The following is a 21,795-nucleotide window of genomic DNA, read 5'->3' on the forward strand; positions in this document are numbered from 1 at the left end:
TTCTTCCCACTGACACTGCTGATCCCTCCATCAAAATGTGTGCTTCTGTATCTACACCGCCCTGCCCCATAAAAATGTTGCATGGTTCAGCTCTGTTTGCACTTTCAACAATACTTTGGCATTTCACTGCATAAACACAGGGGATTCTACACATCCTGGAAACTGTTTATTTATTTAACAATACAGTATGTGATTGGCCCTTCCAGCTCTTTGAGCCACGCCACCCAGCAAACCCCAACAAACCTGATTGGCCCTAATCTCGTCACAGGACCATTTACAATGATCAATTAACCTACTTGGTAGGGACTGGGGGGAGACCAGGAGACTCCTTACAGAACTGCACAGGAATTGAACTCGGGAATGCTCCGAAATGTGACAGCCCCGTGCTAACTGCTACACTACTGCGGTGCTCATTTTTGAGGAACGCTCAAACGTGCCGGAACGTGAGGAACTCAGCAGGTCAGGCAGCACTTGTGGAGAGGAATCAACAGTTGACGCTTTGGGCTGAGACTCTTAGTAAGACGCAAGACAAAGGAAAAGACACAAAATGGGGAGGAACTCAGCAGATCAGGTAGCATCTATGGAAATGAATAGATAGTCACATTTCAGGCCAAGGTACTTCTTCTAGACTGAGAAGCAAGGAGGAAGGTGTCAGAATAAAAAGGGTGGGGGAAGAGGCTAGCTGGAAGGTGATAGATGGTTAGGTGGGTGGGAAAGCTCATGGGCTGAAGAAGAAGGAATCTTATAGGAGAATATAAGTTGTTTCTTTTTCTAGATGAGTCTATTGAAATGTTCGGTCCTTTAATACGTAGGAGCAGAATTACTTCATTCGGCTCATAGAGCCTGATCCACTATCAGGACTGGAGAGGAGGGGATGGAGTGAGAACAAGAAGATAGGGAGAAGAGGAGTAGTACAAGCTGGTGGGTGATAGATGAAGCCAGGTGAGGCAGCAGGTGGGTGAGTGGGGGTGAAGTGAGAATATGATAGGTGGAAAAGGTAAAGAGCTGAAGAAGAAGGGATTTGATAGGGAAGGAGAGTGGACCATGGGAGAAAGGGAAGGAAGAAGGGCACTAGAAGGAGGTGAAAGACAGCTGATGAGAAGAGGGAAGCGAGAAAGGGGAGGAGGAGAAAATACTGGAAGTTATAGAAATCGATGTTGATGCCATCAGGTTGAAGGCTACCCAGACGAAATATAAGGTGTTACTTCTCCAACCTGAGTGTGGCCACATCGCGACAGTGGAGGATGCCATGGATTGATATGTCGGATTGGGAATGGGAATGGGAAGTGGAAATAAAATGAGTGGGAACTGGAAGACGGAGTGAAGATACTTGAGGAGGCGGTTTTCCAATCTACTTTGAGTCTCACTGATATACAGGAGGCTACACCGGACACAGTATATGACTCCAACAGACTCACAGGTGAAGTGTCGCCTCGCCTGGAAGGAATGTTTAGGGCCCTAACTGGTAGTGAGGGGAGTGTAGGGGCAGGTGTCTGCTTGCAAGGATAAGTACCAGGAAGGAGATCAGTGGGGAGGGATGAATGGACAAGGGAGTCGCGTAGAGACGAACCCTGCAGAAAGCTGAATGTGGTGGGGCTGGGCGAGGGTAAGATGTACTTGGTGGTGGGATCCCGTTGGAGATGGCAGAAGTTACGGAGGCTGGTGAGGACAAGAGGAACCCTGTCTCTGGTGGGATGGTGGGAAGATGGGGTGAGGGTAGACGTGCACGAAATGGAAGAGTTGCGGGTGAGAGTGGCGTTAAAAGAAAGCCCCTTTCTTTGAAGGAGGACATCTCACTAGTCCTGGAATGAAAAACCTCATCCTGAGAGCAAATGTGATGGAGACAGTGGTAGTGAGAGAAGGGGGTGGCATTTTTACAATTGACAGGGTGGGAAGAGGTGTAGGTCAGGATAGCCATAGGGAATCGTTAGGTTTAAAAAAGATGTCAGTACTCAGTTTGTCTCCACAGATGAGACTGGGAGATCAAAAAAGGAGGCATCAGAAATGGACCAGGTAAATTTGAGGGCAAGGTGGAAGATGGAGGCAAAGTTGTTGAAGTCGATGAGCTCAGCATAGGTTCGGGAAGCTGCTCAAAGCAGCTGCAGCAGGTTGACTCTGTGGTTAATAAGGTGTACCGTGTATTGGCCTTCATCAATCGTGGAATTGAGTTTAGGAGCCGAGAGGTAATGTTGCAGCTATATAGGACCCTGGTCAGACCCCACTTGGAGTACTGTGCTCAGTTCTGGTCGCCTCACTACAGGAAGGATCTGGAAACTATAGAAAGGGTACAGAGGAGATTTTACAAGGATGTTGCCTCGATTGGGGAGCATGCCTTATGAAAACAGGTTGAGTGAACTCGGCCTTTTCTCCTGGGAGCGATGGAGGATGAGGTGACCGGATAGAGGTGTATAAAATGATGAGAGGCATTGATCGTGTGGATAGTCAGAGGCTTTTTCCCGGGGCTGAAATGGTTGCCACAAGAGGACACAGGTTTAGGGTGCTGGGGAGTAGGTACAGAGGAGATGTCAGGGGTAAGTTTTTTACTCAGAGAGTGGCGAGTGCGTGGAATGGGCTACCGACAGATACGATAGGGTCTTTAAGAGACTTTTGGATAGGTACATTGAGCTTAGAAAAATAGAGAGCTATGGGTAAGCCTAGTAATTTCTAAGGCAGGGACATGTTCGGCCCTTCTTTGTGGGCTGAAGGGCTTGTATTATGCTGTAGGTTTTCTGTGTTTCTATGTTTCTAATGCAGTCGTCGATGAAGCGTAGAAAGGGTTGGGAAGTGATAGCGGTGATAGACTGGCCGCGTAGCCGACAAAAAGGAAGGGATAGCTGGGATCTATGCGAGTGCCCATGGCTACGCCTTTGGTTTGGCGCTGCTCGTTCTACTTGAGAGTGGTCTCGTCGTGGCAGTAGAGGAGTTTATGGATCAAACTACAGAGACGCTAAACAGCTCTCGCCGCCTTGAGGCTTCCTCTTGTTCTCATGGCAACAGGGAGCGGAGCATCCGCCCCGCTGTGACATCACGGCGACCTGACGTCACCGCGTCGCGGATTGCGCGTGTGTTTCCGGTCTCCGGCTCGGGAAGCGGGGAAGGGCCGAGGCTGCCATGGCGTCCAGTTACTCTCCCAAAGATGACGAAGCTCACCAGCACAAGAGCCGGAAACCCGACAACACGGCATTCAAGCAGCAGCGCCTGCCCGCCTGGCAGCCCATCCTGACGGCCGGCACCGTGCTGCCCGCCTTCTTCATCATCGGCCTGGTCTTCATCCCCATCGGGATCGGCCTGTTCGTCACCTCCAACAACATAAAGGAAATCGAGGTGAGCTTGAGGCGCGGGGCCAGCACAAGCTGTGGCCGGGAAGGCGGAACCCGAGGCCTGCGTCGAAGAAGCATTTCACTTAGCTGCCATTTACCTTCCATGGGTTTATTGGTCGTGTTTTCTTGGACGTCAAGTGTTAATATATTTATGGAGGAGCGGGGAGAGTCGCGGCCCGAGGCGAGATGGCGGCGACGTTCTGACAGCCTTCAGATGTCTTCGTTTGAAAGGCGTAGCTGTCATTTTAAGATTTTTCCAGAACGTCCTTTTGTCTAATAGACCCGATACGTAAACTAACTTCTGGTCGTTGAAATGTATAACTTGACCCCCGTTTTAACTTAATCCCGATTGGGTCTTGTTTACCATAGATTAACCTCATTAGTTATTGAAAGATTGGTTGCAAACATTTACAACCTGCATTAGGAAAGCTGTCATTTAATTATTTCAATATAATTTGTTTAGAGTTTTTCCCCCTTATTTTTCACGGATTTATTGGTTTTCCGTTAATACAGTGGGTCCCGTCAAGGTTCACTCGCTCTCTGATAGGTAGTTCTATTGACCAAGTGTTGGACTATGATTCAAATGGAAAACACATTGTGATGAGTATAAGAATTTTGCTGTTTCCAAAATGAAATATTAAAGTGATGGCTTCAGTGACAAGCAATGTGGCATTATGGAGCTCTTTTGTTAGCCCTTTTGTTACCCAATTTCCCTCGGGATCAATAAAGTATGTCTGTCTGTCTGTCTTTAAACCAAGTCGTGCAAAAAGGAGGAAAAATATTTTGGATTCATTGTCCATTCAGAAATCTGATAGTGGAGAACTCTTCAAATATCACATTTCAATTTTTCATTGTTCCTCTCCTGTTCTATTTTCTGTTTTAAATTGAAGTACATTAAAACTCTGAAATGCTTTGTTTTAATGTGCATGTTGATAGTAAGTGCAGCTTTGAAAGGATTGTTTATCAAAGCTGTTTCATTCAATTCCCCCCCCCCCCCCCTTTATGTACTTGTCTTTGCGGTAATGTTTCAGATTTTCAGTGTTTCAAAGTGATGATGTTGTGGCTTTACTCAAGCTTTCTATGCTGTTTTATTCTTTTAAAATATTTTTGATAGCTCAGACTTGGAATAATTCAGAAATGAAGATTTAAAAAAAATGATTTTTGGACATTGTACCAAACAGCAAATTACTCAAACTTGACTCTGATAGTTTTATTAGTATATGCATAAATTTACCAATCTAGGGAGGGATTTTTTCTGCTACCTACCAATATTTACTGATCTGACCTATCCATGTTCCTCTTGTACAATGACCACTGCATTGAATTTGTTGTCTTTTGGTTTAATCATCCGCACACTAAAATAAAACTATGACTAATAGGAATTCTAGGAGTGATTATTTTCACACATGACCGTGAATCGCAAAAGTTTTAAAAAAAACACAAGAACACCGATGGCCAAACTTAAGTAATAATTTGATGTAATGACCACTTTTAAAACTCATTATGAAACAGCCCTTAAACTAATATTTTGTGTGGCAGATGCAATATTAACTATCTGAACTTACTGTTTAAAAATATGAACTCTGGATACTATTTTGTAAGATCCAGAATTGGTGAAAAATTTTTTTTAATGGTGTGTTCCTGATTTTCAAAGCACAGAATCAGTGTCTCTTATAACTGGTTGCCTTAATATATGTTACGTTGTCTGCAAAATCACAAGTTTAATTATCTGGGTATGCAGAAAAACTTGGAATACTTTCATGACTAGATACAACACAATTCGAACACTAGTTTTTATATAATATAATAGCTTGTTTATTTTTTTCCTGTTGTGCATCTGAAATTTATCATCTGTTTATTTTTAAGGATATTGGTGTAGTTAGCTGTGCCAACACATCCTGAAATATTCCCCCCAAAGATGGATGTTAAATTTGGAAAGGTTTGCTGCAACTTTTCAAAGAAAATGGAAAAATTTAAATTTGATCATATGAGTTAATTGGGGGCAATTTTGGTTATTCAACGGCATGTTCAGATAAAACAGTATTGAAGATATTTTTACATTTTCTTTTGCATGTTTAACAGCCATTGATAACAACTGGAAAAGGAATTATATCAAGTTCTGCCGCTTTCTGTAGTCTGTATATTTCATTGAGTAGTAGGCCTTTTATCGATGACAACAATTGGCTTGGCACACAATTTGGAAACACTGTGCAGTTGGATGATGGAGCATAATTATTGTGTTAATACCAGAGAAATGGATGGATTAACTGGTACACCAAGCCTGGTCCATCGCTACCAGTGCATCACAAATGAGAAAATAAATTTGCTAGTGACTTTGATGTAGTTACAGAAAGTATTACTGCCGAAGGGTCTCAGCCCAAAACATCTGCTGTACTTTTTTCCATAGATGCTGCCTGGCCTGCTGAGTTGCTTGGATTTCCAGCATCTGCAGATATTTTCTTGTTTGTGATTTTATTACTATTTTCCATATTTTTCATTGGAAATTTTGTAAGTAAATAGAAGCTCATTGTGATGGGAAATTATGCCTATCCCTTAAACTGTTAATTATCACTTAAGAGAATTACATTTTGAATACTGTGCTAAAGCTTACTGATGGAATTAGACATATCCTGTGTCATGGAGTAAAGGTGAGAAATGTTGGGAACATTCACCAGAGCGGCCAGTTTCTGTAGAAAGAAAAACTGAGTTAACATTTTTGGTCAATCTGAAGCATCAACTCCTAAGAGGCTCACAACCTTGTTGTAGGGTTTGGAGGCTTGCGTGCCTCAGTGACCTTTATGTTAACTGGAATCAGAGCCTTGTGCTTTGGCTCTTGGTAGGATCACCCATGCCAAACAGATCAAAAGGTAGAGGTCAGACTAAGACTACCAGTCCTCCAGGTTTGGGGGTTCAGCTCAGGTTCAGCTACCTTGACTGGTCAAAAAAACAATAGTTACGGAAACAGCAAAGAAGAATCCTTCCATACAGACAGAGATGGAGGACCTTCGTTGCTGCCCTAAACACAGGCGTTTACTGTTTCTCTATCAACAGATGCTATCAGACCTGCTGAGCATCTACAGCTTTCTGTTTCATTTCAGAGTTCCAGTTCCTGCATTTTTTAAATTTTCATAATACTATGTATTCTATATTATATAATTAGGCTACAACTATCAATACTAGTTCTTTTTTCTGTATGTTGTAATTGAAGGTTCAGTTATGTGTAAGTTTTTCATTATCTTAACGTGAATGCTGTTATGTCATTGTTTGGTATTTTGCCCCACAGAAATATCTCTGATGTTCTAACAACAAGACTCAAATCTCTTTGTTTAATGAATCATTTGCTTTCTGAGTCAGTTTTGAAGTCTTGGTTCTGAGAGCACTGATTTTTGGAACTGTCCCCAGTCTGTAAGTGGGAGATATTGTGCCTGGCCCTTCTTTACACTTAAGTTTTTTTTTAATTTCACCAGATTGATTACACAGGCACCGAGTCAGATTCTCCTTGTCATAAGTGTGCTGTGAATGGGACATGGAACACTACATGTGAATGTGTGGTACCCTTCCAGCTGGAGCAACCGTATGAGGTACGAATTTATTACTTGTGCGTATATGTTCAATTTTGAAATCATGGCTTATGTAGCCGGAATTCACTATCTGCTATGATGGTGCAGGGAGACAAGGAGCTACTGCTCCATGATTTGTGACATGTCTGCTTAAAGGTGCCTTTGTATGTCACTTGTGTTGTGCTGTTTGAAGTGTCCTAGCAACTATTTCGTACGTACACACTTTAACTTCCAGGTGTTAGTGACTGTTGCCACAAAGACAACAGCAGACCTGTGTGAGAAAAGTGTTGAAGCTTTACTTTAGACAAACATAGTGTTTTTTTTCTACTTGCTCTCAAATCAGCATCTCCTCCTGATTTCTTTTGCATAATTAGGTGCCAGATCAGCCGCAGTTTGAGCATTGCAGTGAACCCCTTGTCCTTTACTTATTACAACACCAGACCTATGTTGATTCTCTGCCCCATTCTGCTCATTTCTATGTAGCCCTACAGCATATTTTCTATTGTGTGTGTGTATATATATAATTCTCTGTTTTCCTTTTAATTAGTTCTTTTAATTATTTTCAAACACTAGGAGTATTCCACAATAGATGATTAACCTGTCTGAATGTCTTTGGGACATGGGGAGCAAAGTAGACAACCCAGGAGAAATAATCATAGTCACAGGGAGAACATATAAACTCCAGACAGTACCCAAGGCCAGGATCCAAACTGGGTTCGTAGATCTGTGATGTAGCAGTGCTAACTGAAGTGCCTGTATTCAACCATTCTAAGTAGTTGCCAACTACGTTTGGAGGTGATTTATATGTAGAAGATGAGTTTTCAAGTGGGGTATCGATAGAAGTTCTGGCCTGCAACCCCATTGAACTGTACACAGTGAGAATTGGGCTGGAGAAGATATATCTCTAAGTTGTGTGTGTGTATTTTTGGACAGTAAATTAAATATTCCTTTGATACCAATGAACTCTGATTTAGAATATCTGGAAGCAGGTTTGGGCAAATCAGTTTTCAAGGCAGCATTGATTGTGCACTCAGCATACAGATAAGAGTGATGGGCATTTTTTTTTGTATTCATAGAAACAGACTGAGCCATTAATGAGATAGAATGTAAGAAAAATAACAAATTTGAAGTACAGATTAGAGGTCACTGGCTAATGAAATTAAATATTAGTAGGTTCAGACACTCAAACACACAGATGAATTCCTTTTCGGAGGAGAGGATGATAGAATGAGGAGAAGTACGTTTGTGCGAAGTGTTTAAGCTATGGTTTCTTATTCAGTGGAAACGTTTTAGAGTATCCATGCCCTCCAGGTTGGATTTGAATTTTGACGCAGAGAATATGATGGTAAAACTTGATATAGTTCAGGGACCTCTACAGCCTGACATTGAGACTGGAAGTACACAGTTGCATTTGAATGAACTTTGTTTTATATGAAGTGCACATGCAAGATCTGCTGAAGGAATGCATTGGAAAATCATGATGGTTGTTAGGCAGCCAGAAACTGATGTTTGTAAAACATGTCCTGTGGCTATTACTCAGCATTACAGAACATCAAGAATAATTTTTTCAGAGAAGTGGACCAAAATTTTTTAATAAATGTTATTTATTTAATAGAAAAATTACATGGGTGATATGCTCACTTGTATATAGTAACCGAGCTTCAAACTTGTCTTTTGATTAGTTTTGTACCTATACCAAACCAATCCTATATAACAAATTTTATACAGTGAACACACAAGTATTTACAGTTGCGAAGAAAAAAAGCTTGTGAACCCTTTGTAATTACCTGGTTTTATGCATTACTTCTAAAATGTGATCTGATACATCACAATAATAGACAAACAGTCTTCCTAAACTAATAACACCCAAACAATTGCACTTTTCACGTCTTTATTGAACACAGTCTCGGCTGGAAAAAGTATGTGAGCCTTGTATGTGGATAACTGGTCAAACCTCCTTTAGAAGCAATAACTTCCACCAAACATTTCCTGCAGCTGCTGATGAGACTTGCACAACAGTGAGGAAGAATTTTAGACTGTTCGTCCATACAAAACTGTTTCCATATGTCAATATTTCTGGGGTGGCTTTTTCAGATGATGCCACAGTATCAGAATTGGCTTAAGGTCTGGACTGTGACTTGGTCATTCCAAAACACAAAATTTCTTCTTTTTAAACCAGTGTACATTTTGCCAAAAAGTTCAACTTTTGTTTCACCTGTCCACAGAACATTGTCCCAGAAGGAACATCCAGATGGTCTTTTGCAAACTCGATATGCAGCAATGTGTTTTTGTTTTTTGGAGAGCACTGGTTTCCTCTGTGGTGTCCTTCCATAAACACCATTCTTGTTCAGTGTTTTTCTTATAGTGGACACATGAACAGAGACTTTTGCAAGTTCTAGATTTTTGCAGGTCTTTTGCTGTTACCCGTGGTTTCTTTTTCACCTCCTTCAGCATTGCACATTGTTTTCTTGGTGTGATTTTTGCAGGGTGCCCACTCCTGGGAAGAGTAGCAACAGTACTGAATTTCCTTCATTTGTAAACAATTTCTCTTACTGTGCACTGATGAACACTCAAGTCTTTCAAAATGCTTTTATAGTGTTACGTACCCCGTAACTGGGTCACTTACCAGCAAAGATAGAGACATCCGTTGGAGTCTGATGATACTATTTTTAACAGTATTTATTAGTAAAAATACACAAAAATAATATCAGTGCAAATATACAGATAATATACGTCGTCAATACTAAACCTAAAAGTGCGGGTATAATAATAATCAATAAGAAATAAGCTCCACCGTTGTCTAGGGGATAATGAATTGTCCGATAGAAATATAAAGTTGGCTGCAGTTCACACAGGCTGCCGCTGTGCTGCAGTTGTTGGAGAGAGAGAGAGAGAGAGAGATTAGGAGAATGGGAACAGTTACCGCTATGGGTTTTTCCAACCTTCCTTTATGATTTCAGTCCGTCAGGTGTCTTGTTGTCGTGGCCGTTCAAGTGTGACCTCTCCTTTAGCTAAACCATTCTTCCGTGATGAGCCCGCCACCAAGGCAAGGGAGGACGCACATGAGCTCGCACCGGCTTTCGCTATAAAATGCTGTCACTGGATTTCTAGCGTTTCTCCTGGTGTGTCTAAGGGGTGTTCCCCAGACCCGACTTTTATCCTCACTCACAGGGTCTCAGATGTCAATCAGGTTGGGATGATGCAATCCCTCAACCAGACCACTCTGGTTGTCCCCTGAGGGGTTTCAATGAATAGTACAGTACTCAATACACAATTCCTTCTCCAAGAGACAATAACGGTAATCAGTGGTTCCGTTCCGCTTTTGTTAAGAGACATTACAAACCTTGTGTATTCAGCGGTGTCTATAACAACCGCCCTTGCTGTTCCTGCGTCTCTCTCATTATTGACATGCTGTGTATCTCTCTCATTTCCTGGGTCTCAGACCCGAAATAATAGCGATCTTGCGATTCTCAAAAAGGAGGGGGCGACTTTGCACCCTTCGGCCTTTCAGAGTTGCTCCACATTCGTAACAACAGCCTTTTCTAGCTTTGTGCTTCTCTACAATTCTGAGGTCCTCAAAAAGTTGTTTTGATCAAGGCATTGTGCACATAAATGGATTTTTCTTGAGAAAAGCAGACGCTGTCATAACCTGACTTTGTGTGTCTTTTTTTATAGGACAGGACACCTCTATAACCCACACCTCCAATCTTATGATTGGAATACCTAACTCCAAATAGCTTTTGTAGGAGGTATCACATACTTTTTTGAATCTAGACTGATTGTCTATTATTGTGACTTAAATGAAGATCAGACATATTGTATGAATAATTAATGCAGAAACCCAGGTAATTGCAAAGGGTTCAAAGACTTTTTCTTGCAACTGTACATATACATTTTTACCTAATTATAATTGATTAATTTCACTCAATGTGAGTTATGTTACAAAGCTTCCATGTGGTTTTTGCTAACTAAATATTTTTATAGCTCCTTTTCAATATCTTAAGAAATGTTCATTTATTCTATTTTACAGGGAAATGTTTTCATGTATTATGGATTATCAAATTTCTACCAGAACCACAGGCGATACGTTAAATCAAGGGACGACAGTCAGCTTAACGGAGATAAAAGCTCTTTGACTGTAAGATAAGTGGAGTAGGGTTTGGAAGATATTATTACAGATGTGTATTGTTCATTCTCTAACAAGCATTTACCAAAAACTAAAGTAATTCTATAAGCAGATAGGCAGGAAATAGAATGCTGTAGTGTATTTTTAAAAGATTTTTTTCCCATCCTTACTTTTCAGATTATTATTTTACCCATTGGATTTGTTGTGTGAAATTACTGAATTGGTTCCTTTTGGTGTTGAGCAAAGTTGAACTTTTAAACTGAAATTTCTGCCTATTAGAAGTAGATTGAAAATGTTAGGTTTATTTTATAGCTTTCTTTTGTCAGTGTCAATGGAAAGAAATTACCTGTAATACACTAATAATTGTCCAATTTTATTGTGTTACATAGTCACTTGGCCCTAATGTCTAAGGTCACTCATTTTAAAACAGCAGTCGCCCATTTCAGACTAAGATTTGGTGCAATTTTTTTTTGCCGGAATGAATTTTACACTGTGTGTCTCACTATTTAGACATTTTTTTTTCCTGTCAAAATTGTTAGTTCATATTTTTAACATTATAATCTCTTTGTCAGATCTTTGTCTATTTACTGCATCCTGTAACTTCCATATCTATATTCTATGGATATTCTATATTCATGCTTCCGGATTGCCCATTTCCACGATTTTGCATTCAGTTGAAAAATGATGGTGCTCTGATGATCTTAAAACTACAAAGATATTGTGATCTCAGTGATATTATCTACATGTATTTTAAAACTTTTTTTCCTATTGCAACTGCTGATTACAATAGATGTTTATTACTGATTCCCCCAATTGTCAACTTTCTAATGGTATACCCTGACAGGTTTCATTCCCATTTCTGGATTTTCTCGGCTTTCCAGTATTCAATTTGTATCTAGTTTAATTGTTTTAATCTTTCTGTTTCATCAACAATGTAAATATAATTTGGTCATAATCAGTTGTGTTCATTCTTTATTACCTAACTTTTGCATTTCTGTTCCTTAATTATTTAATCTCCACTCACTTATATCCTCTCTGTTTAGGGTGTGCTCCTCTTTACATAAAAAATCTAACATACTTATTTCAGCATCTGCCCTCCAATTCTTAAATGAAGCATTTGAGATTTTGGTGAAATGTAAATCCAATAGAAATATTCAATTTTTTTATCCATTATTGTATCAAATATGTTTGAGGTGTCAGGGTTTCGACCTGAAATGTCGTCACTACCTCCTCCCATAGATGCTGTCTGGCCTGCTGAGTTCCGCCAGCATTTTGTGTTTTTATTTATTTCCAGCATCTGCAGATTCACTCGTGTTGCCTTTGAGATGTCAATTTGTAGCTTTGTTTATGTTGAGGTTTGGAGTCTTGAAAATATAAATTGCACTTTCCCCTCCCCACAGGATCCCAGTAAGGAATGTGAACCATATCGCACGTCTGGTGGATCACCAATTGCCCCTTGTGGAGCTATTGCAAACAGCCTTTTTAATGGTATGTAGAATCAAAAGTACAGAAACTTTAACATCAAAGAGAAGGACATTCTGTAGATTGTATCTAACATGGTTGGTTGTAAAGGAATACTGAATTCACTTGGCAAATAAGTGTGTCCCAGCTATTTGTTCTTGTAAAATGAAATCTGGAAGAACACATTAGGGTACACAATGACCTGCTTTACTATTATTCTAGGAGCTGACTTTTACAAGTTAGCAACATGAATCTGAATCTATCTTTGTTTTATGGTGCATTTTATCTGAATATTTGTGTTCATAATCTGTTGAAACAGTAGGTATTGAAGATTTGAGAGGTCGTGTATGTGGTAAGGTGGTGATCTGGAGTGTAGGTTAGGTGCTGCTTGAGAGCAGCTGCAACGTGCATAGGACCCATGGACTAGTGGGTGATCTGGTTGGTAACAGAAATAGTTGAAGCACTTTGCACTGGGCTATCGGGCTTGAGTGGCAGAATAGAGACCTGGTGGAAGTAGCAAAGTATATATTTTGGAGAAACTGAGATTAGACCTGGAAGAATTGGACACAGCAAGCCTGAGAGGTTTAAGTAGTAATACTATGAGTCCTCAAATTGGTTTGGGAAAGAGACCCCAGGTAGGTTGAGTGACTCACTATATAATGGAGGAATACCAGGCACTGGGTAATTGCAATGATAATAAAAATGGTCAAGGTTATCTCGTATTTAATATTTAGGTCGGCTGGTGGTGCAATGACATCAGCTCCGGACTCCGGAACGGAGGTTCCTGGGTTCGAATCCAGTAGGGCCATTCCCGAGTACGCTTTCCATCCATGCCGGGTTGAGTGTTGAGCTCGCAACTCAACCTCGTAAAATAAAGAAAAATACTGCAAAATGTCTGTGTGAGGAGTGGCGCGCCACACAGTCTTTTGTTCTGCGCCTTGTAAGGCATGAAAATGCACGATGCTGGCCTCTCGGGCCTAGGTTGATATCATCATAACCATATGGAGTTAAGTGTTAATTTGCTTAACATAGTGCTTTACAATTTTCCAACTTATTGATCCAATTTAATTCCCTGCTCCTATACTGAATGTTGATCCTTCCTGGTATTAGGGTTGGGCTGGGATTGTTGGGAAGTTGCTGGGACAGTGCAACCTGAAGGGTCTACTCTGCACTGTATTGTCAAATAAATGAGTAAATAAACATCAGTGTCATGTTAATTTTCAGTGACTCATGAGACAAAGTAGACAATAGATGTTGTTAAACAGCAAAATTACGTCAAATCCGATCTTCACCAACCTTCAGGAAGAGTTACTTTTCTGATTTATTCTTGATACCTGGGATTAAATAATAATGCTCCAGGCAGTTGTTAGTTCTTGAATATTAGATTCTTTCTTGGTCTATTATAAAGATTATAAAAATGAGCAACTTTAGAAGGTACATTATCACAGAAGATAAATGGTATATTTGGTGGTAAGTTATTTTATTTAGTTTTGATTCATTTTCCAAATTTCTCATTGAGTAACTCCCCAGGCTACCTACTAACTTTTGGTCTCCTATGCAGATTGCAAGCTTTAAACTGGTTACTAAACTTTTGTGATGCTTTTATTTTGACACAGTATCAGTATTTTTTGCATCTTAACAGACAAATCTTTGATTTCTCATTGTTAGATACTCTAAAGTTGTACTATGTTGATAATGGCACTAAAATGGAGATTCCTCTAATCAAGAAAGGCATTGCATGGTGGACAGACAAGAATGTTAAGTTCAGGAACCCATCTGGGGCATCCAATTTATCTTATATCTTCAAAGGTAATCTAACTTTGTAAATATCTAGTGATTTTGGTTCATAAAGATCACTCTTGGTACTGATGGGTCATCCAATTATGTGATAGGTTCAGAATAATTAGATTAATTCTTCGATTTAATGTAAGGCTTCTTAAAATGTGCAAATGTTTAATATTAGTACTCGGTTTATTTTTTTAACCTTTCAACAAAATATAGAAACTTTGTTTTAAAAAAGTAATTCTTTGAATATATTTTAATGCATTACAGTCATTTGGGCCGTGGAAATACACCCTTGTGGAATTTACAAATCAACACCTATAATTTTGTGATACATAATAAAATTCGCTCTTATGGAATTTATGTTGGGGTAAAATTTATTTTTACTCACCTTTTTCTAGCTTCTGCCCCTTTCTTTCCAGACATGATGAAAAGTCGACAGTTTATGCCCCTCCATAGATGCTGTCTGACATTTTTGTACATTTTATATGTATTGCTCAATATTTCCAGCATCTGCAGAACTTCTTGTTTTAATAAATACAATTTTGTTATTTTTTAGGATTTGGGATTTTTAAAATTTTTCCTCACTCAAAGCTGTGGGCAGTAAAATCAGCCTCTCCAGTTTGAGGACATGTGAACCGACATCTGAGTGCAGTGCTGCCACAGTGGCCTTATTCTTAAAGTAATCTCTCATCTTTTACTCCACTTCTACTTTAACCATTGCTTCCTGAACTCCTTTTCCACCACTACTCGCACGTGAACCCCAATCCTGAAATCGCATCCCATTCCCTGACATCTCCATTTTGTAAACTGTTTCTTAAGCCATAAGCCTTGTGTTTCAGAGAAAATGCCCCACAGATGAAGAGTGCAACTGTGGTGCACTCTGAGACGTCTGTTGACGTATCCTTGGACTGGAGAAGGACTCTGCTGTGAATGCCAACTTAATCAACTCAATTTAAGAATTTTTTTTGCACAAGCCTCGTCCATCCCTCGAATCTAAAGTTGGCCTCAGCTGTTAAATAGTGGTAGGGGTGGCACGATAATGTAGCAGTTAGCACAACGCTTTGCAGTACCAGTGAGCCAGGTTCAATTCCTGCCAATGCTTGTGAGGAGTTTGTCCATTCTCCCTGAGACCGTGAGGGTTTTTTCTGGGTGCTCTGGTTTCCTTCCATACTACCAGTTAGTAGGTTAATTGGTCATTGTAAATTGTCTCTTGATTAGGCCAGGGGGATTGCTGGGCAGCACGGCTCAAAGGGCCAGAAGAACCTACCGGTATACTGCGCTGTATCTCAATAAATAAATTGTCATCACTGATAAAATAACTTGATGTAAGACACAAAACATCCCATATGAAATATAAATTCGCACTTATAAAATGGAATTCAATGGGGAAAAGGGCTTTGTTTTACTGAAAATTATAATGTGGGTGGTTTTCTATGTTTGCAATTTTTCTGTAATGTGACCACTTGATGTTTAAAAATTACAACTGTAATTGGGTGATACAGTAGGCAAAGACATTCTATTACCATCATTAAATACATATGGCTGCTAAAATTTTAAGTATCAGATGTATGAAAAAGGTATCAATTAGGCATTATCTATGGAGGAAGAAAAAGTGAATGTTTAAGGGCAACCATACTGAAATAAATTATTCTTTTTTTCTTAAAATGAGTGACTAATATAAGGAACAATTTTTTCACTCAATGAAGGTACAAAAATCCTAAAATCTTTACTAAAGTCAATTGAGTCTACAAATTTTCTGAATGGAATAAGTTGTTAAAAGGATGTCTTCATTGAAAGCTATGTTACAGGTTTTAATTCAAAAATTTCTTGGCAACTTAAAAATGCTTTGTATTTGTTGAGTAGAAATCATTAATGTTGTATAACTGGTGAAAAAGCAATATAATGTTTTTCTGGAGTTACAGGTACTACAAAACCTGTGAACTGGCCTAAACCAGTGTATGAACTGGATCCAGAGGAAAAGGACAACAATGGATTCATAAATGAAGATTTCATAGTGTGGATGCGCACTGCAGCTTTGCCCACGTTCCGTAAGCTGTACAGGCTTATTGAGAAAAAGGATTCATATTCACCTACACTGCAGCATGGAAATTATACTCTGCATGTTACCTACAGTATCCTTCATTCTGTGTATTAACAAAAGTTTTTATCTGTGATTTTCAAGTGGCTGGCTAATGGCATTAGCGTCGGACTCCAGAGCAAAGGTTCCCGAGTTCAAATCCAAGTCGGGGCCCCCCCCCCAGCACGCTTTCCATTGTGCCGGGTTGAGCGTTGAGCTAGCCACTCGGCCTCGTAAAAAAAAGGGTCAGACAGACATACTTCATTGATCCTGAGGGAAATTGGGTTTCATTACAGCCGCACCAAGAATAGTGAAGAAATATAGCAATATAAAACCATAAATAATTAAATAATAATAGGTTAATCATGCCAAGTGGAAATAAGTCCAAGACCAGCCCATTGGCTCAGGGTGTCTGACACTCCGAGGGAGGAGTTGTAAAGTTTGATGGCCACAGGCAGCAATGACTTCCTGTAACGCTCAGTGTTAGATCTCAGTGGAATGAGTCTCTGGCTGAATGTACTCCTGTGCCTAACCAGTACATTATGGAGTGGATGGGAGTCATTGTCCAGGAGGGCATGCAACTTGGACAGCATCCTCTTTTCAGACACCACCGTCAGAGAGTCCAGTTCCACCCCCACAACATCACTGGCTTTACGAATGAGTTTGTTGATTCTGTTGGTGTCTGCTACCCTCAGCCTGCTGCCCCAGCACACAACAGCAAACATGATAGCACTGGCCACCACAGACTCGTAGAACATCCTCAGAATTGTCTGGCAGATGTTAAAGGACCTCAGTCTCCTCAGGAAATAGAGATGGCGCTGCCCCTTCTTGTACACAGCCTCAGTGTTCTTTGACCAGTCCAGCTTATTGTCAATTCGTACCCCCAGGTATTTGTAATCCTCCACCATGTCCACACTGACCGCTTGGATGGAAACAGGGGTTACCAGTGCCTTAGCCCTCCTCAGGTCCACCACCAGCTCCTTAGCCTTTTTCACATTAAGCTGCAGATGATTCTGCTCGCACCATGTGACAAAGTTTCCCACCGTAGCCCTGTACTCAGCCTCATCTCCCTTGCTGATGCATTCAACTATCAGTCAGGAACATTCATGTCGTGACCCGGTTAATCCGAAAGGAGACCAATCCTGACATCACATGGCAGACAAGAATGGCTGAATGACGGGCTGATTGGTGAGACACGCTATATATATAAAAAAGTAAATTTCAAGTTTCCCCCATAATCCATCAAGGTTTACCACATTTAAGTAGCATTCACAAGAAGCTGGAGGAACTTGGCAGGTCTATGGAGAGGTATAAAGGTCGACATTTTGGGCTGAGACCCTTTATCAGGACTGGAAATGAAGGGGCAGAAGCCAGAATATGAAGGTGGGGGGAGAGGCATACAAGTTGACAGGTGATAGGTGTTACCATGTGAGGGTGAAGGTAGGTGGGAAGGGTTGAAGTGAGAAGTTGTGAGGTGATAGGCAGAAAACATAAGCCATTGAAGATCAAGGGCTCTGATAGGAGAGGAGAGTGCACAATGGGAGAAAGGGAAGAAGGTGATAGGCGGGTGTGGAACAGAGAAGGCGTAAGAGTGAAGTCAGAATGTGGAATGGAAAAGGGGGAGGGGGAGAAAATACTGGATGTTCCAGATTTCTAGCATCTGCAGAATCTCTTGTGTTTAAGTAGCATTCTTGTGCGTTATGCACCTAACAATGTATTTATACAGAATTGGCTTTGGACTCCTGTTATTAAGTAGTGGCCTTTACTGTCTTTCATTTCACACTTTTAGCATTTTATTAATAGATGGAATGATAAGGGAACAGGAAGAATGTACCAAAAATTATTGGCCAAATTAACAGTTACAGTAATGAAAAATGAAACTGAAAAAGATGCTATGGTGAGTTCCAGTTCATATTTGTCGATTTGGAAATGGATTTTTGACCAAACCAGTGGTCGGCCTCTGAGTTGCATTAGCTATAACTTTCAAGGTTACTGGATTTAAAACTTAATCCTTTTTTTTTTAGAGCTGTTCTATTTCATTAACACCAGGAAAAACACATTCAAAGTCAACACTTTTGTGTGCTACTCCAAAAATGTTAGTACATATGTTAATGTGAGAAAAGTTTTTCTACTTTTCCCAAGACTCTGAAATTTTAAAGGTATTCTCAAAGACTTTTATATTATACTTTATGGTGGAATGAAGATTATTATTGTAAGTTTGACTCCATCTGGAAGATAAGTATTGACCATCTTTTGACATGTTTAATGTCAACACTTTATTGAACGGCTTTGATTCAGTTTGACAAAGGATTAGAGAAACCTTTTTAGAGGCGTATTTTTGTTTTATTTTCTATTCATGTTTGCTGACTTGCTGTAAAAGAAGTTCTATAAATAAGCTCATGCATATAATGCACTAGGAGGTCTGATAATTGGCTTGTGAATGTACAGACAGATTAGTGTCAGGTGCACTGCCTGTGTTTGATTACAATAATGAGAGATTTAGAAAGATTATCACTGAACAGAACTTGATTATGAGTCATAGTACAGCCAGAAAATAAGAACAACTACTTCAAAAGACTATTGTGATAAACTACTGTGATTCTTGTATTACAAGATAGAACATTACAAATGAAATTGACTTAAGAAAAGAATGGAATGTGTTGTATTCATATTCAAAGTGTGTCATGAATATTTAAAGTTCTTTTTTACTACATCTGTGCTGTGATAGCTGAAATATTGAGTTGTAGTTATCTTGATCAGGCTTCTCTTTCAGAATATATTCAGTTATCAGTTTTGATGCCACGTGAAGGTACATTTAGCAAGAATGCCAACACTGCATTTATACAGCAGAGCTGTGAGTATATTTTAGAAAGCTGAGCAATTGCCAATATTCTTATTATAGAAGGCTGCAACACAATAAGCATGGGCTTTGTTCATATTGGCACCTTTAAGAATACCTCAGTTAAATTAGGTGCAGAGTTGAAAGTGTAAAGTTAAAAAACAATTAAGTATTCCTATACCATGTTCAGATTATCCCGTCGATAGCTTTCATGGACGAAAAAGAATGATCTTGAGCACCATTTCTTGGATGGGAGGAAAGAATCCGTTCCTGGGGATTGCTTACATCACTGTTGGTTCTATCTGCTTCTTCCTGGGAGTTGTACTACTGATCATCCACCACAAATATGGAAACCGTAACACCAGCACTGAAATTGCTAATTAGTGGTTTTCGCAACTGAGTAATTGCATGTGCCGCCATCAAGTTTCTGTGATGAAGCCTTAGAAAACTAAGCAGGCAGTTTGACTCTTGTCTTAAGTACATTTTCAGCGTCTGATCTCTTCCCAAATGAGCTCAGAATATTTTCATTTGCAAGTGAAACCTTGTAGTACAGAAATGCTTGATCACTTTTCGTACAACTTAAGGTAGTAACTCTAAACTGAAGTTCTGTGTATATGGTTGTTAATATTTTTAAAAGTATAAATGACTTTTAATGTTTAAGACCAGTAAAGTGCATTCTTGATTTTACTTGTCAAGCAAAAACTAAATATGAAAATACTGTGGATGGTATGGAAGGATATAGACAGGTTACTTTCAGTGCTTACACTTCACGCTCTCTTGCCTTCGCTCTCCAGCATTAATGAACTGTGGTCCACTCATGTTCATCCTTGGTAAGACACATCCATGCTCAAATTGTCTATATGTCTTGGTATTTCCTGCAGAGAAGTTTTCTCCTTGTGAAGATCTCAGGTTATTTTGCTAACTGTCCTTACCCAGTGTATTTGCAATACATGTAAGAATAAGCCATTCATTGAATGTTGAAGTCTGAGAGGTCTGATTTTTGAGGAGAATTTAATTTTGCAATACAAAATGTTAATGAAATTAGGATAGCATGAAATTATTCTGATTATTAAGGTGGAGAAAAAACATTCTGCTGAAGAGGAACTAAAGTACTTCCTCAGGGACCAAAGTACTTCCTTAACAGTTGTAACGTGTAGTCTAATATACTTTGCTATTACAGAGCAATTTAGGGAATACGTTTGCATCCTTTTAGGGAATATCATTGGGTACCGAATTTAAAAAAAAAATTTGGTAGCAAGTTGTAAGTTTTACCAGTTGTAATGTGTTGATGTTTTTGAATGTATATCGCATTATTAATCTGGCATGCTTGCATTGTTTGTGATGCAAAAGAGGAGATTTTGCTTTAGTAAATTAACCTGCTTTCCATTTCCTCAATTTGTCATTGGCCATCAAGTGTGGAACTTTTTGTGCAGGTGGTGTGAAACATATGAAGTAGTTAAGGATGTACATGCAACACCACAGGATAAATCAGCCAAGCAAAACTGCTTCAGAGTATTGCACCAGCTGTTGGAAAAATGTATGTGTAATATGAATGTAATTAAAGATAATTTATCACGTGAAAAGGACTGCATTTTGTTTTTTTTAAATAATGTTGACATAGAAACCACCTTTAGTTTAAGGACCTTCTCAAACTCAGGTTTTATGGCATGGCTCTTAAAAACTTTGATCTTATTCCATTTTTTTAAATTTCTGTGGAAGATTTGGAAAATAGTTACTGTTTGTTTTCAAGAAACTTGATTCAATCTGCCCAAGTATGACCAAGCTGACTTTCACTGGCCACGTGCTCCTTTTTCAAATTAATTAGCTTGGTCTACTCCATAGGGTGCAAGTGCTCTCCTATTGTTATGGATGGGAAACTTTTATTTAAGTAATGCAATACTTGTTATGAGCAGGCAATATGTTTGCATTGTTCAAATAAGATGCAACTGTAATTCACATTTACATTTTATACTGATCTTGCATTACCCAGTGTAATGATCATGCCAAAGGGGTTGTGGCACAGTTAGTCACTTTGTGCCTTGTTGATTCTTGTAAAGAAACGTATTAATGGTGTTTTTTTTTTACAGCAGTAGTCATCAAAATGAATGGACAATCTGTACTGTAGTTTAAATTACAGTTCTCATTCTGGTCTGACAAAAGGACTAACAGATATTGACTGTTCTAGCTGAGTGCTTTCAGCATTTTCTGTTTTTATTGCAAATTTCTTTGTGATTTTCTACTCCCATCAAAGGTTTCCTATTTCAAGTTACTGTGTAACTGAGCTGTATATACCGATGCCAAACTCAATTACTATTTGAAGCATTTGTTAACCTTGGTTAACAAAGTTAGCAGGTTCTATGTTCTGATTTAGTCTCAGGTTGCCACAGTTGGAGAAGAGGGAGGTTTTGATAGGGTTTCATATTCAGTTGATTATGTATCTCCTCAGATATATACAGCTACATATGTAGAAGCTGTGCAGTTTGGTGTGGGGAAAAGTTGGTTTAATTATCACTCACAAAATGCTGGTAGAACACAGCAGGCTAGGCAGCATCTATAGGGAGAAGCGATGTTAACGTTTCGGGCCGAGACCCTTCGTCAGGACTAACCGAAAGGAAAGATAGTAAGAG

General features: G+C 39.5%; 1 protein-coding gene across 2 annotated transcripts; it reads left to right on the forward strand.

Annotated features, from left to right (window-relative positions):
- The first annotated feature begins 3,050 nt into the window (after positions 1 to 3,050).
- Positions 3,051 to 20,751, forward strand: LOC140730814 (cell cycle control protein 50A-like). 2 transcript variants are annotated; one of them, XM_073051751.1, is made up of 7 exons: positions 3,051 to 3,324; positions 6,788 to 6,901; positions 10,911 to 11,018; positions 12,407 to 12,494; positions 14,136 to 14,276; positions 16,169 to 16,384; positions 19,359 to 20,751. In XM_073051751.1, the coding sequence occupies exons 1-7, from the start codon at positions 3,112 to 3,114 to the stop codon at positions 19,550 to 19,552; spliced, it is 1,074 nt and encodes a 357-aa protein (XP_072907852.1). In that variant the 5' UTR covers positions 3,051 to 3,111; the 3' UTR covers positions 19,553 to 20,751. The 2 variants fall into 2 exon arrangements, with proteins under 2 accessions (XP_072907852.1, XP_072907853.1); XM_073051752.1 differs by having other exon boundaries at positions 3,052 to 3,324; positions 16,175 to 16,384.
- Positions 20,752 to 21,795: the final 1,044 nt, after the last annotated feature.

The sequence above is a fragment of the Hemitrygon akajei genome, chromosome 7 (assembly GCF_048418815.1).
Source record: "Hemitrygon akajei chromosome 7, sHemAka1.3, whole genome shotgun sequence".
NCBI classification, from domain to species: domain Eukaryota; kingdom Metazoa; phylum Chordata; class Chondrichthyes; order Myliobatiformes; family Dasyatidae; genus Hemitrygon; species Hemitrygon akajei.

What these genes read in the sequence shown, in the direction of transcription:
- LOC140730814 (XM_073051751.1), top strand. Translation starts at nt 3,112, where the DNA reads ATGGCGTCCAGTTACTCTCCCAAAGATGACGAAGCTCACCAGCACAAG. An exon ending in ACAACATAAAGGAAATCGAG is followed by an intron (nt 3,325 to 6,787) that starts GTGAGCTTGAGG and finishes TAATTTCACCAG; the next exon opens with ATTGATTACACAGGCACCGA. An exon ending in AGCTGGAGCAACCGTATGAG is followed by an intron (nt 6,902 to 10,910) that starts GTACGAATTTAT and finishes TCTATTTTACAG; the next exon opens with GGAAATGTTTTCATGTATTA.